The sequence below is a fragment of the Macaca thibetana genome, chromosome 6 (genome assembly GCF_024542745.1).
Source record: "Macaca thibetana thibetana isolate TM-01 chromosome 6, ASM2454274v1, whole genome shotgun sequence".
NCBI lineage: Eukaryota > Metazoa > Chordata > Mammalia > Primates > Cercopithecidae > Macaca > Macaca thibetana.
Genome location: NC_065583.1, coordinates 43,554,130 through 43,570,581, shown reverse-complemented (window position 1 = coordinate 43,570,581; position 16,452 = coordinate 43,554,130). Strand labels below are relative to the sequence as shown.

Sequence of the window (16,452 nt, the reverse complement as noted above, 5' to 3'; positions counted from 1 at the left end):
TAAATTTTACTTATTGCTTACTATAAGCCAGGCACTGTGCTAAGTGCTTTTCATGAATTATCTCATTTAAACCTCACAGCAAACCCACAAAATAGGGTGCTATTATTGCATTTCTGCAGAGAAAACTGAAGTTCTAAAATGTTCACTAACATGCTTAAGGTAACACAGCTAAAACTGGTGCTCAATCCAGGATTTGGATCCAGGTAGTTTAACTTTCTGGAGTTAGCCTATGTGCTCTAACCACTCTGTTCTACTTCCCTAGGCAGAAGACCAGCAAGACAGCTGATTTAAGTTACTTTCTTACCTCTTCATTCTCTGTGAGTAGTCCCTGAACTGCACAAATAATGGAGGGAGCTGAAGCCACCTGTGGCTTTCCATTTTCTCCCAGTGGCTTTTCAGCTACTAAGGGGTCTCCTTTGGCTGAAAGCTCTTCAGTCTCTCTGCAGAGCTCCCTTTCTCCTTCGCTAGCTTTAATTTCCCTTCCTTCTTGTCTGGTACCAGATGGAGGGCAGCAGCCTTCACTTGATTCGTTGCTGCTAATGCACAAGGGCTCCATTAAATAAGCTACCTGCAATCAAAGTTTATTATTAGATGCACAGGAACACCAATGAAAATCATCATCCACATATCAACAATGCCACATGCTAACACTATCACAGTGACTAAGTCTGAGAGGACAAAATAGTTTAATTAATGTAATCATCTAAAATCTGCAAATATATACACAGGCACTGGGCTGGTTGGTGGGGACACTACAATGAACAAGAAAGATATGGTTCTTGCCTCTTCCAGGAGTTTATGTTCTAATTTTTCATCTCAAGTGTCAACTCTGATCAATTGGGAGTGGCTGTCCAGAATAAAGTGTTGAAAATTTTGTCTACCACAGACACTTGTAGAGAGAAGTAGCAATTTGAAATGGATGCTTGCTGATCTTGATCTATGTTCTCCTAAATGTGTTCAGTAACAGTATACATATAACTCTCTTTCCAATTCTGTTTATTTCTGGTCCCCAGCCCTTAACCAAGGTAATGACACTTAAAAATACTACCTTAAAGTCACAGCATTTTAAGCTTCAAGGAAAATTTGGGCAAGTATAACTTCTTACAACTCCAAAAGCATGAATTACAAGGATACTTATTAAGCAGTCCTTATGATCCAGGCCCCTAATGACTGAGGTATTAGAAATTCAGTCAAAAAGCATGTATTTTTTTATTTTTTATTTTTGAGACGGAGTCTTGCTCTGTTACCCAGGCTGGAGTCCAATGGCACAATCTCGGCTCACTGCAACCTCCGCCTCCCGGGTTCAAGTGATTCTCCTGCCTCAGCCTCCTGGGTAGCTGGGATTATAGGCACATGCCACCACGTCTGGCTAATTTTTGTATTTTTATTTTTTAAAATTTATTTATTTAGAGACAGAGTTTCACTCTGTTGCCCAGGCTGGAGTGCAATGGTATGACCTCAGCTCATTGCAACCTCCGCCTCCCAGGTTCAAGTGATTCTCCTGCCTCAGCCTCCTAAGCAGCTGGGATTATAGGTGCCCGCCACTACACCCGGCTAATTGTTTGTATTTTTAGTAGAGATGGGGTTTCACCATGTTGGCCAGGATGGTCTCGAACTCCTGACCTCAAGTGATCTGCCCGCCTCAGCCTCCCAAAGTGCTGGGATTACAGGCGTGAGCCACTGCACCTGGCCATTTTTGTATTTTTAGTAGAGACGGGGTTTCACCATGTTGGCCAGGCTGGTCTCGAACCCCCGACCTCAAGTGATCCACTGGCCTCAGCCTCCAAAAGTGCTGGGATTACAGGTGTGAGCCACTGCACCCGGCCCCAAAAGCATGTATTTGGTGCATATTCTGTATCAGCACCAAGTGCTGAGGACATAGCAATGAACTTAATCCCTGCCATTGTGGAGCTTATATTTTAGTAAACAATGTTAAGAGTGGTAGAAGCACGTAAGGATAAGCATTCTCTTAGAAAGTTGAGGCTCTTCCAGCTTTGGAAATAAGAGCTCACTGTTACCTCAGAGAGAAAGTGGAGGAGGTTCTGGTGGCTGACTTTCTTTGCTGCTTCCTGAGATTCCTCACTGCCTCCGTCCCCAACAAGCAGTTCACTAGGTTCTCTCCCTGGGCTGCTTTCCTCTAGTTCCTCAGCCTCTGGATCCTCAGTTTCCCTCCAGCTGCCCACATCAAGATCCAGACTGGAGTCCCATGAGCTGAAGAGGGACCTGCAGTCATTGCTCAACTCAGAGTCATTGGGATAATCTTGTTCAGAATCCAACCAAACCCACTTATGTCCCATCTGTAAATACACAGGAAAAAAATGCATTAAATTCATTCAAATAAATATTCCTGAGGCATCTCCATCTCCCGAGTTCAGTAGAAAAATAAGGGGCCAGAAATTTATTTGTATTCAAGTATTCATCATTAGGAAGAATTGAAATCTTGCTGAAGGGAGACATGAAATTATATTTGTCTTCGGGAAGAAGGAAAAGCCCTATGTCAGTATAACAGAGATATTACACCATACAATACAGTATAATAGAGATATTAGTATTACCTAATAATTATTTTTACTTGGAATTCCTCATACACCAAAAGAAGGGAAAGAACGGCCGGGCGCGGTGGCTCAAGCCTGTAATCCCAGCACTTTGGGAGGCCGAGGCGGGTGGATCACGAGGTCAGGAAATCGAGACTATCCTGGCTAACATGGTGAAACCCCGTCTCTACTAAAAATACAAAAAACTAGCCGGGCGTGGTGGCGGGCGCCTGTAGTCTCAGCTACTTGGGAGGCTGAGGCGGGAGAATGGCGTGAACCCGGGAGGCGGAGCTTGCAGTGAGCCGAGATCATGCCACTGCACTCCAGCCTGGGAGACACAGCGAGACTCCGTCTCAAAAAAAAAAAAAAAAAAAAGAAGAAGGGAAAGAACTGGAGCATAGCTAGCTCAATTATTTTCCTCTAGCCCAAATCATCCATAACTAAACCATAAGGCAAACAAATTGAGGGGCAGGGGATATTTTCTCAGCGTATAAACATTTTTAACCTATGAACCATTAAATCTTCAAAACACACTTTAGGATTGCCTTTGGCATCCTTCTGGTCATATCCAACTTGGTACTGAGAAACATCAAGCTTGAAATATATCTTCCCTTGCTCTCAATACACCACTATCTTTGTTTTCTTACATCTTTCTTTGTCCTCTCCTTTTTACAACTTTCAATAAATCCCTACCTTCTATGTTCCTGCTTGGTCCTCCGCTTTCTTATTAATGTGTTTTTAAAAAATGTATATATACTTTGAAGTTTCAACTTTGACCTCCATTTAGGTGGCTCCCAAATCTCTCCACCTTTATGAATTCTGGTCTCATTTCTCCATGCATCCAAAAGTCAATTCCCTTTAGACGCTCTACTACCTGCTGTAACATTTCTAAAATAAAAATCACATTTCCTCTATCTCCAGAATCACTGCTTCTTCCCAATTTCTTTATCACCATCACCATTTTCTTTCTTTGTTTTGTGTTTGGTTTTGTTTTGTATTGTTTTGTTTTGTTTTTGGAACAAAGTTTCATCCTTGTTGCCCAGGCTGGAGCGTAATGGCGCAATCTTGGCTCACTACAACCTCTGCCTCCGGGTTCAAGTGATTCTCCTGCCTCAGCCTCCTGAGTAGCTGGGATTACAGGTGCCTACCACCACACCCGACTAATTTTTGTATATTTAGTAGAGATGGGGTTTCACTATGTTGACCTGGCTAGTCTTGAACTTCTGACCTCAGGCAATCCACCCGCCTTGGCCTCCCAAAGTGTTGGGATTACAGGCGTGAGCCACCATGCCCAGCTAATTTTTGTATATTTAGTAGAGATGGGGTTTCTCCATGTTGACCCGGCTGGTCTTGAACTTCTGACCTCAGGTGATCCACCCGCCTTGGCCTCCCAAAGCGCTGGGATTACGGGCGTGAGCCACCACGCCTGGCCCCATCACCATTTTCTTAGTCTACAGAACCCACAATTATTTTTTGACCCTTCCTTCTCTTATATTCAGTAAGCAAGTCTTCTTTCCAGTTTTCTCCCACAATAAGTTTTCTCAGTGTCCATCCTTTCCTGAACAAATGCCATAGTCTCCTAGTCAGCTTTTCTATCTTTAATCCTATCTGCTCTCAACAAATATAGTTATTCTACTCAAGGCTTTGTAACAGCTATCACCCCAAATATAAATTTCTCAATCTGCCGAAGTCCTCCATAAATTTAGCCTTATTTTGTTCCCTTCACTCACATGTACACCTCCCTATTCCTTAGTATAATTCCTGTTCTAATTACATTTGTCTCCATATTGCCACCCACCACCCCCATCAGATGCTTACACCTTCCATTCGGTTTGCTAGTCTCATTTATCGCCTTCTCTACCAACTCAAAACATATGTCCTTTAATGGACCTTTTCCACACACTTCTCCCAACTTTTAGAGCTTGCGTTTATATCACATGCCTGTTTGCAGACTGCTTTGGGACTACAATGTTATTTTTTATTTTCCTTTCTTGTCTACAACATGTCCATGTAACAAGGAATTTCATTTTCTAATTCCTGGACTAATTGAACACCTTTCCATCACCTCACAAAGACTGTATCTTCTCTTCCTTAGCATCCTAATATAGTTCTATTAAAGGCAAAAAGATCTGTGACTTCTAATCATATCCTCTCAAACCCCCTTCTCAAGAAGGCTTTGACTATTAGACCAGGCTCCAGTGTGACATATTATCTAAATATTTACTTTGTTATAAAGTGATATTCATCTAATACTCATTTTTTCATCATAGCCATCTGTTTATAGCAAAAAATTCATAACTTTTTTTTTCTTTTGAGATGCAGTCTTGCTCTGTGGCTGGGCTGGAGTGCAATAGCTCAATCTTGGGTCACTGCAACCTCTGCCTCCCAGGCTCAAGCAATTGTCCTGCCTCACGCTCCCCTGTAACTGGGATTACAGGCGCCCGCCACCACGCCTGGCCAATTTTTTGTATTTTTAGTAGAGATGGGGTTTCACCATGTTGGCCAGGCTGGTCTCAAACTACTGACCTCAAGTGATCCGCCCGCCTCGGCCTCCCAAAGTGCTGGGATTACAGGTGTGAGCCACGGTGCCCAGCACTATTTCATTTCACTATTGAGTTTTAAAAATCTTGGCCGGCACGGTGGCTCACGTCTGTAATCCCAGCACTTTAGGAGGCCGAGGCGGGTGGATCACCTGAGATCAGGAGTTTGAGACCAGCCTGACCAACATGGAAAAACTCCGTCTCTACTAAAAAAAATACAAAATTAGCTGGGCTTGGTGGTGCATGCCTGTGATCCCAGCTACTCGGGAGGCTGAGGCAGGAGAATCACTTGAACCCGGGAGGTGGGGGTTGCAGTGAGCTGAGCTCGCACCATTGCACTCCAGCCTGGGCAACAAGAGTGAATCTCCAAATCAAAAAAAAAAAAAAAAAAAAGTTTAGTTGGCCAGGTGTAGTCGCTCATTAATTAAAAAATAAAAAATGTTGCTATTAACAGAAGTTGGAATAGAACTGAGATTTTAAATTTTGGGGTGTTTTTTCTCTGTTGCCCAGGCTGGAGTGCAGTGGCATGATCTCAGTTCACTGCAGCCTCAACTGGCCAGGGTTGTGATCCTCCCACCTCAGCCTCCAATGTAGCTGGGACCACAGGTGCGTGCCACCACACCTGGCTGATTTATTATTTGTAGAGACAAGGTCGTGCTATGTTGCCCAGGCTGGTCTTGATCTCCTGGGCTCAAGTAATCTTCCAGTCTTGGCCTGGCAAAGTGCTGGGATTACAAGTGTGAGTCACGGTGTCTGGCCAAATTCAGTAATTCTTAAAACTGGGCTTAGCCTTCAAACAGCAATGTTAAGAACTATATTTGAGAAGGGGTCTTGCTCTTTCACCCAGGCTGGAGTGCAGTGATGCAACTATAGGTCATTGCAACTTTAAATTCCATGGCTCAAGAGATCCTCTAGCCTCAGCTTCCTGAGTAGCTGTGACTACAGGTGCACACCACCATGCTGGGCTAATTTTTTTTTTTTTTTTTGAGAGGGTCTCACTTTGTTGTCCAGGCCGGTCTCAAACTCCTGGGCTCAGGAGATCCTCCCGTCTCAGCCTCCCAAAGTGTTGGGCAATTTTTTTTTTTTTGAGATGGAATCTTGCTCTGTCGCCCAGGCTCGAGTGCAGTGACGCCATCTCGGCTCACTGCAACTTCCACCTCCTGGGTTCAAGCGCTTCTTCTGCCTCAGCCTCCCAAATAGCTGGAACTACAGACACGCGCCACCTCGCCCAGATAATTTTTGCATTTTTAGTAGAGACAGAGTTTCACCATATTGGCCAGGCTGGTCTCAAACTCCTGACCTGGTAATCTGCCAGCCTTGGCCTCGCAAAGTGCTGGGTTAACAGGCATGAGCCACTGCGCCCGGCTGCCAAGAACTGTTTATGGAGTCCTTAACCATAAAAACAGGAAAAAAAAATGGTAACACTATCCTAGAAATACCATCTGCAAAGATAGCATTAAGTGAGACAAATGTTCCTGAGATAAGGGTCAATGTTACCTATGTCCATGCTCTAATCTTCTTTAAGCAATGCCATGAACAGAATTCTGAAAACCTTACTTTTCCCAAACATTCACGAAAATCTGAATAAGGCAGTCTTTCCTGCGCAATGCAACACTTGAAGGTATATTAACTATAAACTCAATTCTGGTTACTTACCTTCCCACACTACAGTAAGCAGTTCATAAGACCACTTTTCCCCTGTAACAATCTCATTCCCACAAATGAAATCGTTATGCAGAAGAAACCACAAGTTTCAAATACACACACACACACACACACACAACAAGCCAAAGGCTAGAGTTTTTTTTTTTTCCAGTTTATTGTATACACACACATTTCACAGGTTTTTTGTTTTTTTTTTTTTTTTAAAGTCTGTACAATTGACAAGACAATACAAACTAGCTATAATCTGCTAGCTACACATTAGGACATTAACAAAGCCCATGGTTTCTGCCCTAAAACAGGCAATTGTGCTACTCCAAATCTCTAAGAGAGATTTTCCAGCTCATGTCGTGTGGCCCAGGTACCTCCTCTTCTGTAACTTCCGCCTCTGGAACTGGGCCCACAAGCCCAAGCTCTATCTTCTTTACTTTTATTTTAGGTTCAGCTCAAAGAGGGTACTCTGAGGCTTCACTTTTTCATCTTCATATCTGCTTCAATGGCACAGCGGCGTCCCCTGGTTCCTCCATCCTAGATGACAGGCAGAGAAAGAAAGGGAGCATGAGTTGGTCAAGAGACAAGGGACGGTGCAACAGAAAAGTTGGGGATTTGGTTTCTTGGGGGAGAGGGGAGAAGAGAATCAGCAGAAAAATCCAGAGGGATGAGGGGCATATTTCTGTCTTCCCACAGAGTGGCTAAAGAACACCTGGTAGTTTATGAGAGGAAATGTGGGATGGAGTATCTTGTTCATGCCCACCACAAAGGTCCTTGGAATTCACCTAGGGTCCCACAGAATAACTATTAGTCATCCCACCCAGGCCCAAATCATGTGCAAAGGAACAGGAGAGTAAAAGAAAGGTAGGAGAGTCAGAATGGGCAATGGGTAGTGAGGTTCTTGACTAACATACCTGTCCAACTGCTGGTCCCTATAAGAAAGGCCTTTCCTGCAGACTGACCCTGGCACTAGTTCCCTAGCACCTCCTGACAGTGGTTTTCCATGAGATCAGGATAATTAGAAGGCTTCTTTCCATCTGCTGCTCTCTCCCTGCAGCCCAGCTCCTTCCTCTTGTGCAATATTTTGCTGTCTTCAATAGATAAAAGATCCTATTAACCAGCCTTGCAATAGCCAGCCAAATGCTTTGCTTGGGGGGATCCAGAGTCACTGTTGTAGGCCAATAAGAAAGAACGGAGATTATAATGTTCTGTCTGTGGTACAGCCTGTAGGCAAGATGAATTACTGAAACCTTTGCTGGGCCAGGCCATTTTTACATTTCTAATATGCAAGGACTCTAAAATTTTTAGAGTCCATGAACATAAGTTGCCCATGAGGCAACAGTGAAAATAAAAAGGTGGTAATCTTGCATGTGTATAATGCTTTTTCTTTTTTTTCCCAGCCACTTTCATATCTATTATCTCATTTTATCCTCACAACATCCCTGTGAGGTAGGCTGGACAAGTACCTCATTATATTAGCTTCATCACACACCAAGGAAAACAATGCCCCAAGAGATTATCCAGTGACCTTAAGACCATGTAGTTTTCTAGCCTGATGCCCTTCCATTACATCATACCTCACTGTCCCATAATGAACAACACAGAGTAAGAGCCAGTTATTTATGGAGGAAAGTAATAAAAGTCTTTAGGCTAGCTCTCCTAAGCTTATCTGTAATTCCAGCAGCCACTACTGATGCAGTGGTCACTTTCTTTTTTTTTCTTTTTTTTGTATGAGACAGAGTTTTGCTCTTGTTGCCCAGGCTGGAGTACAATGGTGCGATCTCAGCTCAGGGCAACCTCTGCCTCCTGGGTTCAAGCAATTCTCCTGCCTCAGCCTCCCAAGTAGCTGGGATTACAGGCGTGTGCCACCACACCCAGCTAATTTTGTATTTTTTTTAGTAGAGACAGAGTTCTTCCATGTTGGTCAGGCTGGTCTCGAACTCCCGACCTCAGGTGATCAGCCCACCTCAGCCTCCCAAAGTGCTGGGACTACAGGTGTGAGCTACCGCACCCGGTCGCAGTGGTCATTATTACTGAGATTTTTTTTTTCTTTGGAGACAAGGTCTCGTTCTGTCACCCAGGCTGGAGTGCAGTGGTATGAACAGTGCAGCCTTGACCTCCTGGGCCCAAGTGACGCTCCTACCTTAGCCTTCTGAGTAGCTGGTAGTTGGGGACCACAGGTGCGCACCACTCTGCTGCACAGCTAGTAGGGTTTTTTGTTGTTGTTGCCGTTTTTAAATTTTGTAGAGACATGGTTTCCCTATGTTGCGCAAGCTGGTCTCAAACTCCTGGGCTCAAGTAATCCTTCTACCTCAGCCTCCCAAAGTGTTGGAGTTATAGACGTAAACCACCACACCCAGCCTATACTGAGTTCTTTAGCTTAAATTTTACTAAGTGTTTGTTACATTCATCTTGCAACTTAATTTTAGGAGACAAGAGAAAAACTATGTGCTGAGTACTACCATTATGAGGAACACTGTTAAAAAACCAGCTAGCAGCTCCTGCTCTGACCAATTTTAAATTTGTTAAGAAAAGAATTGGTAAAAGGTGAAGTCGGGAAATGATGAGCCGGTACATCCTAGATCCTTTACTCCTAGAATACATTTCAGCCCAGTGATCTCAAAAACCGTCCCTACCCGGCCCACACACACACACATGCAGAAAGACAGAAATGCAGAAGAAAAGAGTTTCTTATTCAATGACCTGAATAAACAGAAGTTCAAGACACTGCCACGGTCTGCATGTTGGATTTCCCTCTGCCACCCACCCCCATTAAGAGCTGAGAATCTTTGTGGCAACACCACCCCTCGCAGCCATTCAATACTTACAAAGAGAGAGAGAAGGAAGGCAGGAGAGCCCATTGGGACACTGTCCTGTTAGAGGACAAACAAACACTGATCAGGTTCCACAGAAACTCTCAGCCACAAGCACCCCAAACCTCAGGACAGAGACACAAGCACCACACACACAAGGACAAAATTTAAAAACTCAAGAACAAGAGGAAAGAGATCCAAAAGCAATCTGGCCATTATGCCTCTAGAACAGAAACTGATGGTCCCCAACTGCTGCAGGCTAAGCCATTTCCCCCGCCTTGACAGCACTCTCCCAGAGGAATTAACAATTCCCCTACTCACGATTTCTTCCATGTGACTGGGTCTTTCGGTTACAACAGGCTGATTCAATGTTTAGATGGGTGCGAACAACCACCATTCTAAGATCTATGTGTCTGTATATTATTGGAATCTAGAAGCCCAACAGTACCAAGTAGTAACATAAGGTTCCTTGGATACTTCAGACTTCTACTACTGGAACACTGGCACACAGGTTCCTTCCTGGTCACCTCACCTTCTCTGAAGCATCCTGTTTGCGAGTAGAATCTCTCCCTCGAAGACTTTTAGCACTGATCCCAGACTCGGATGTTTGCATAATCAACTGCGTGGCCAAGAATTGCTGTAGGGAGAAGAAATAGGGTAGGCCATGGAGACCTGATTTAGTAGAGACAAATCAAGTACACTTTAAGCACTGTAAATAGAACTTTGTACAGTACTCTTCTGGCTCAAATATATTTTGACTGACTGGAAGTTTAGCCTATTAAGTTTTAATTCTAGTTGCAATAGGGATGCTAAGGGATGCTAAGAATCTTTTTTTGCTATAACATAGGATCAAATCTCTATCCTCCAGGAATGAGAAAAAGAATAAAATTGGAATGATCCAAAGATCATTCAGCAATTTAACTAATTTGACAGATCGTGCGAAGATTTGCAACATTCTTCCAAGTTCAACACCCCAAAAAGTACCTGGTAATGCAATCACAGGATAAAAGTAGGGAAAAGGAAAGGAGAAACTCTTATTTGCTGAGCATCTACTATGTACCAGGTACTTGATGTAATTAAAAAATATGCATTCACCAGTTTTTAAAAAATTTATTTAAAAACTTTATGAAACTGCAATTAATTGCCCAAGAAAGGTAGAATATTGTATCACAACTCTTTCACCACACCACAGAAAATAAAAATAAATTCCGCAAGAACAAAATATTACGTTTTCAATGTGTCCCTGATAGCTATCCAAGTAAAAGCCACAGCAATCCTTCTTGGCATCAATATGAATCCTCCCCTTGAGTATTTTAATTTCATCCTTGCTGAAACACAAAAGATCCTCAAAGTACCTGGATCTGTTCCAAGACATCTCTCTGCATCTCCACTGCCATGTGATAGACATCATGGTCTGAGCTATTGTACATTACAGCATTCTGAAACATTAGCATAATGTCACGCTGAAATTCAGCTGTGCTTCGGATCAGTCCATTTTCTATGTTTTTCTTAATAGTTGACAAATCCATAGGCCTAAAAAAAAGAACAGGGGTAAGTGGCAGTGTGGGTGGGAAGAGGACTCATCTAGATCTCTGAATACATTATCATCATACAGACTTTCTCATATATACCTTAATTTGCAGCTGCCAGGACTTAAATGCTAACCCCTTACCCCGAAACATGCACTTAACCCATTTAACAATCTATATAATAAGCATTGAGAAAGGTAATAAAGGGAGTTTATTTGTTTTTTTTTTTTTTGGAGACAGGGCCTGGCTCTGTCACTCAGGCTGTAGTGCAGTGGCACAATCATGGTTCACTGCAGCCTCGAACTTCCAGGCTCAAGCAATCCTTCCCACCTCAGCCTCCCAGGTAGTTGGGACTACAAATGCGCGACACCACACCTGGCTAAGTTTTGTATTTTTTATAGAGAGGGGGTTTCGCCATGTTGCCCAGGCTAGTCTTGAATTCCTGGGCTCAAGTGATTCACCCACCTCAGCACCCTCAAAGTGCTGGGATTACAGGCGTGAGCCACCACTCCCGGTGAGGATTTATTCTTTTAGACTATCAGTGGTGATCCAGCCACTGGAATCATCAGTTTAGTACTTAGTGCCCCTTATAGCAAAACCATAAATTTACTTGCTTTAAACTTTCTATCTAAAGCAAAACTTTCACTAAGACTGGACAACTTATAATTCAGGCAAGTTACCATGCTGAGTGGATCATGGCTCACCTCTGCACAATGCTGTGGTAGCCAGGTGCTATGTCATCTGTAACAGGCTGCAGGAAGACATTGGCATACCTGTCCAAAAGGAATAAGGTGCAATTACTGACATTCTCCAGAAGAAGAGGGAGAGAACTTACTCTAAGTAGCTGAAGATAGTAAGAACCAATACCAGCAGTTCCACAGAAGCCTACTCAGACTTTTTTCCAGTCACCAACAATGAAGAGTAGGAGAAAATGAACCTACTGACTGGTAAAGCCCACTCACCTATGATTAGCTGCAGCTCTCCATACAAGCATGATGGCTTTCTTCCAAATTTTCTGTGCCTGAATAGCTTCCTGATCCTCGCTACAGACAGAGCTGAAACAGAGATACAGCAATTTCACTAGGCACAAGTTAAAAAATATATATATATATATATATATAAAATTATCTCTTTTTTTTAGAGACAGGGTCTCACTCTGTCCCCCAGGCTGGAGTGCAGTGGCGTGATCATGTTCACTGCACCCTCAACCTCCCAGACTCAATCCTCTCACCTCAGCCTCCCAAGTAGCTGGGACTGTAGGTGCATACCACCATGCCCAGCTAATTTTTTAATTTTTTTGTAGAGATAGGGTCTCACTGTGTTGCCCAGCCTGGTCTCGAAGTCCTGGGTTCCAGCGATCCTCCTGCCTTAGCCTCCTAAAGTGTTGGGATTACAGGTGTGAGCCACCATGCCCAGCCCTAATAATTTTTGTCAACTGTTTATTCCAGGCCAAAAAAGGGAAACACTAAAGAAAAGATCAGGCCAGGCATTGTGGCTCATGCCTCTAATTCTAGTGCTTTGGGATGTCAAGGCAAGAAGACTGCTTGAGGTCAGGAGTTCAAGACCAGACTGGACCACATAGGGAGATTCTGTCTCTTAAAAGAACATCTTTTAAAAACAAAAATTTAAAAATAAAGAAAAAGACCACGTATGGTGGCTCATGCCTGTAATCTCAGCACTTTGGGAGGCCGAGGCAACTGTTGAGCTCAGGAGTTTGAGAACAGCCTGGGTAAAATGGCAAAACTTGGTCTCTACTAAAAAAAATTTTTTTAATTAGTAGGGTGTGGTGGTGCAGGCCGGTAGTCCCAGCTACTAAGGAGGCTGAGGTGAAAGGATTGCTTGGGCCTGAGAAGTGGAGGTTGCAGTGAGCTGAGATCGCGCCACTGCCCTCCAGCATGGGTGAGTGAGAACAACAAAGGAAGGAAGGAAAGAAAGAAAGAAGGAGAAAAGAGAGGAGGGGAGGGGAGGGGAGGGGAAGAAAAGATCCTCTCCTTCTCACCTTCACTGCCTTAGCCTCAAAGGAAGAATCTCAGATACTCACAACTGTGAAGAAGCAGGGCTGCTGGGGATGGAGTCTGCCAGCGTGTGTGACTGCAGTGTAGCATTGTGTATGCTGAAGCCATCATCACTCTCGCTCACAGGAGGTTCATTATCCATTTCTGACAAATAACCTTCTCCTTGATCCTCTTCCTTAGGCTCCTCTAGGCTGGCCGCTTCACTGACACCATCTTCCTCCTCATCCTCACCTGGGGCATCCTTAGACACAGTATGCTCCAGTCAACAAATGCAAGCAAAGCTATCCAGCAAAGCATCATTAAACATGCTCTGTCTTTTGGGTTAGAATTAGTTCTAGAAATGACCTCACGCTGTTTCCTGACTTAGCTGTCTATCACTTATACTACCATCTACTTAAAGACACTGACTTAAGTAATTTAGAACCTGGACGAAGAATAATACCCAGGATCTTTTAAAAAGAAAGAAAAAAAAAGCTACTTACTTAAGACTAAGCTAAGAGGCGTTCCTTCTTTCCCCTTGTTCAAGAGTAACTCTGACCCTGGATACAAAGTTATCAAAAATAGTTTTTATTTTGTGTCTCATCTGATGGAGCAAGCTCACATCACATTCTTTAAGTCTCTGTTACTACTGCTTTAATAATTCTAAAAAGAAAACTTTGGATGATTTTCTTTGGATAGTCTAATTAATAAACTGGATTCCTGTATGTTCTCCTTGGTTCTGGTATCCTTATTCACTCCAAATCACTCTAAGTGTATCAAGGCTTCTTAAGGACTGTGATATTCACAAGCTGTTTCATATGGGAGGCACCTGTTGCTACAGTACTCCCATTATGCCTGTCTACTGCAGCTTTTCCCCACGCAACTCCATACCAGTCTCTTATCAGAGAATAAAAATGCGACTTTACTGAAATTCATTAAAAAGTAGTGCTATAGGGAAATCTAATCACATGGCAAGAGGAATAAAGAAAAGTCTGAAATACCTTTATCTGGCTTCCAAAAATAGTCCCTGATTCTTCTTTCAATGAGTCTGCAGAGGAGAGAAAGACTACCTGAAGATTTTTCCACCTTAGCCTTCCCCTTCCTATGGACCATAATCCCCTGCAGCTCTCCTTTCCATGCTGACCTGTGCTACCTCCTCTACTTGCCCACAACCCACAATCCCTCAGAAGCCAAAGCAAATGATTTCAAGTTAGTTAAAGAGGACTTTATTTACCTGACATTTCGAACTTGTGCTGAGTCTCTGCTTCTAAAGGATCTTCAATGGGATTTGAGCCATGTGATGGAGACAACATGCTTTCAGGGGATGCCTGAAAACCAGAAAAGAAAAAACACCCTAAGTACTGGTAAATCACTATAGCTCACACAACTTTATTCTTCAATGATAATGAGACCATAGAAGAAATTCTAAGTCCTATTCATGTAATGTGACTCCAATGGTCACCTTAACAGGAATAAGTATATATAACACTAATCACAGCCTATGGGCTTTGGACCATCAAACATGTCAGAACTCAGGAATGCAACTGGAAAACCAAAAAACCTAAGCTATCACTTCTTACTTAAGGTATAACCCTCCATCTCCCCAGCCCCTGATCTTTATTAAGTACCTCTGTCTTCACATTTGTAAGTGGAGTCTCATCGCCTTTCCCAATGGCAACATCTGCTTCAACAATCTCTCCAGTTGCAGTACTTCCCGGTTCCTCATCTAAGTCCTGACTCCTGAGTTCTGGTGGCTCCATACTTGTGGCTGGAACAACTCCAGCTACTATTTCAGCCCCTGAAATGACTGATTCTGGTTCTGCAGGTTCCACCTTGATCTCTGCACTGGGCTCCCTGATGTCCACCAGTTCATGTATTCCCTTGTTTTCAGTTTCCTCAAAGTCCAGTCTCTCTTGCTTGACTGTCATTTCTGGTGCAGGGAGAGGTACTGGCTTGTCCCGCTCCTGCTGGATAGGATGCTCCCAGGGGCCAGGCAGGGATTGAGGATCATCATTTTCTTCACAAAATGACAGTGCTGCTTCCACTGCTGCCACATCCAGCACTTCAGGATGATCATCTACCTGTCCCACAAAACACAAGACTATTGAGGTCACAGAAAGAAGCTCAAGTCCCTCAATTTTTGTTAGCACCAAATGTGATGGCTTGAATCTGCAGCTTTTCTCTCCATTTTTTCCATGTAGTGGAGGCAAACAATGAACAGGCACCTGTTCCATGTAAACCAGTAACATAGATAGGCCTGGGGAGATGACTAGTATGTTAGCACCAAAGGGCTACAAAGATGGAGATGGGCAGAGTTAAGTAATTCTTACTGTAAGAAGTAAAGAGGCCAAGCATGGTGGCTCATGCCTGTAACCTCAGCACTTTGGGAGGCCGAGGTGGGTGGATCACTTGATGCCGGGAGCTTGAGACCAGCCTGGCCAACATGGCAAAACTCATCTCTACTAAAAATGCAAAAAATTAGTGAGGCGTGGTGGCACGTGCCTGTAGTCCCAGCTACTCAGGAGGTTGAGGCACAAGAATTACCTCTGGGAGGCAGAGGTAACAGTGAACCAACATCGTGCCACTGCACTTCAGCCTGGATGACAGAGCAAGACTTTGTCTCTTAAAAAAAAAAAAAAAAAAAAAAAAAAAAAACAGCAGCAGCAAAGTGAGGCTGAAGAGAGAAGCCTATGTAGGACCCATGAGATTCTCTGGGGCTTCACTGAATAGTTACCTTGTCCTCAATGATGGCAATGATGTCTCCAACAGTCTCAAAATCCAGCTCTTCACCTGTGTAAGACACAGCAATATCCATCTTCTCAGCCAGATCTAATTCTTCCTTCCCATCTATGCTGGGAGCCTTTGATCCAACAGGGGCCTCTGCTACCCCTGATCGAAAACACTCTTCTTTGATAGAATTAATGATCATGGAGATTTCACTGCTGTCCATGGAAACAGTCACAGTATGTGGATCCCCCACAGCCTCCATGGGAACACAGTTATCGGGCTGACTCACTGAATAATAGAAAGAGAAAAGCCATCTCAGAAGCTTATTGGGTACAAAGTGACCACCTTGAGATCACATCAGCGCTACAGACAGATGTCAAATATCCAAACACTTAAGATCAGAAAGAGTCATCATACATGTGCCTATGTTTTCTTCTCCCCAGTTTTATCTAGAAAGGTGAGAACATAATCTCAAGCCTGCTCACATTTGTACACTTAGCGTCTTCCTGCAATACATAAATGCCCACCCACCTCTTCTCACATCTAAGGATATTTATTTCTAAGGATAAAGATGGCACATGTCTATGTAGAACACAGAAGCAGCATCTGAATTGGAGCCGATGCTCTTGGTCATTTTTCTCTAACTGAAGCTCAAAATGAAA

At 43.5% G+C, this 16,452-nt stretch overlaps 1 protein-coding gene across 9 annotated transcripts in view; it reads right to left on the bottom strand.

The window, feature by feature from the left end:
• Positions 1-16,452, bottom strand: part of BRD8 (bromodomain containing 8) — a 41,494-nt gene that overhangs the window by 12,805 nt on the left and 12,237 nt on the right. For 5 of the 9 annotated variants that reach the window (XM_050795577.1, XM_050795576.1, XM_050795578.1 and 2 more), the window contains 11 exons: positions 15,798-16,078; positions 14,692-15,144; positions 14,298-14,391; positions 14,065-14,111; positions 13,111-13,325; positions 12,032-12,124; positions 11,774-11,842; positions 10,896-11,073; positions 10,073-10,177; positions 2,019-2,297; positions 305-568 (listed from right to left, as the gene is read on the bottom strand). In XM_050795577.1, coding sequence (XP_050651534.1) covers positions 305-568; positions 2,019-2,297; positions 10,073-10,177; positions 10,896-11,073; positions 11,774-11,842; positions 12,032-12,124; positions 13,111-13,325; positions 14,065-14,111; positions 14,298-14,391; positions 14,692-15,144; positions 15,798-16,078 — 2,078 coding nt within the window. Of the gene's footprint in view, positions 1-304; positions 569-2,018; positions 2,298-6,887; positions 7,265-9,555; positions 9,601-10,072; positions 10,178-10,895; positions 11,074-11,773; positions 11,843-12,031; positions 12,125-13,110; positions 13,326-14,064; positions 14,112-14,297; positions 14,392-14,691; positions 15,145-15,797; positions 16,079-16,452 lie in introns of those variants that run through there. The other 4 variants (XM_050795581.1, XM_050795584.1, XM_050795583.1 and 1 more) reach the window with 2 other exon arrangements.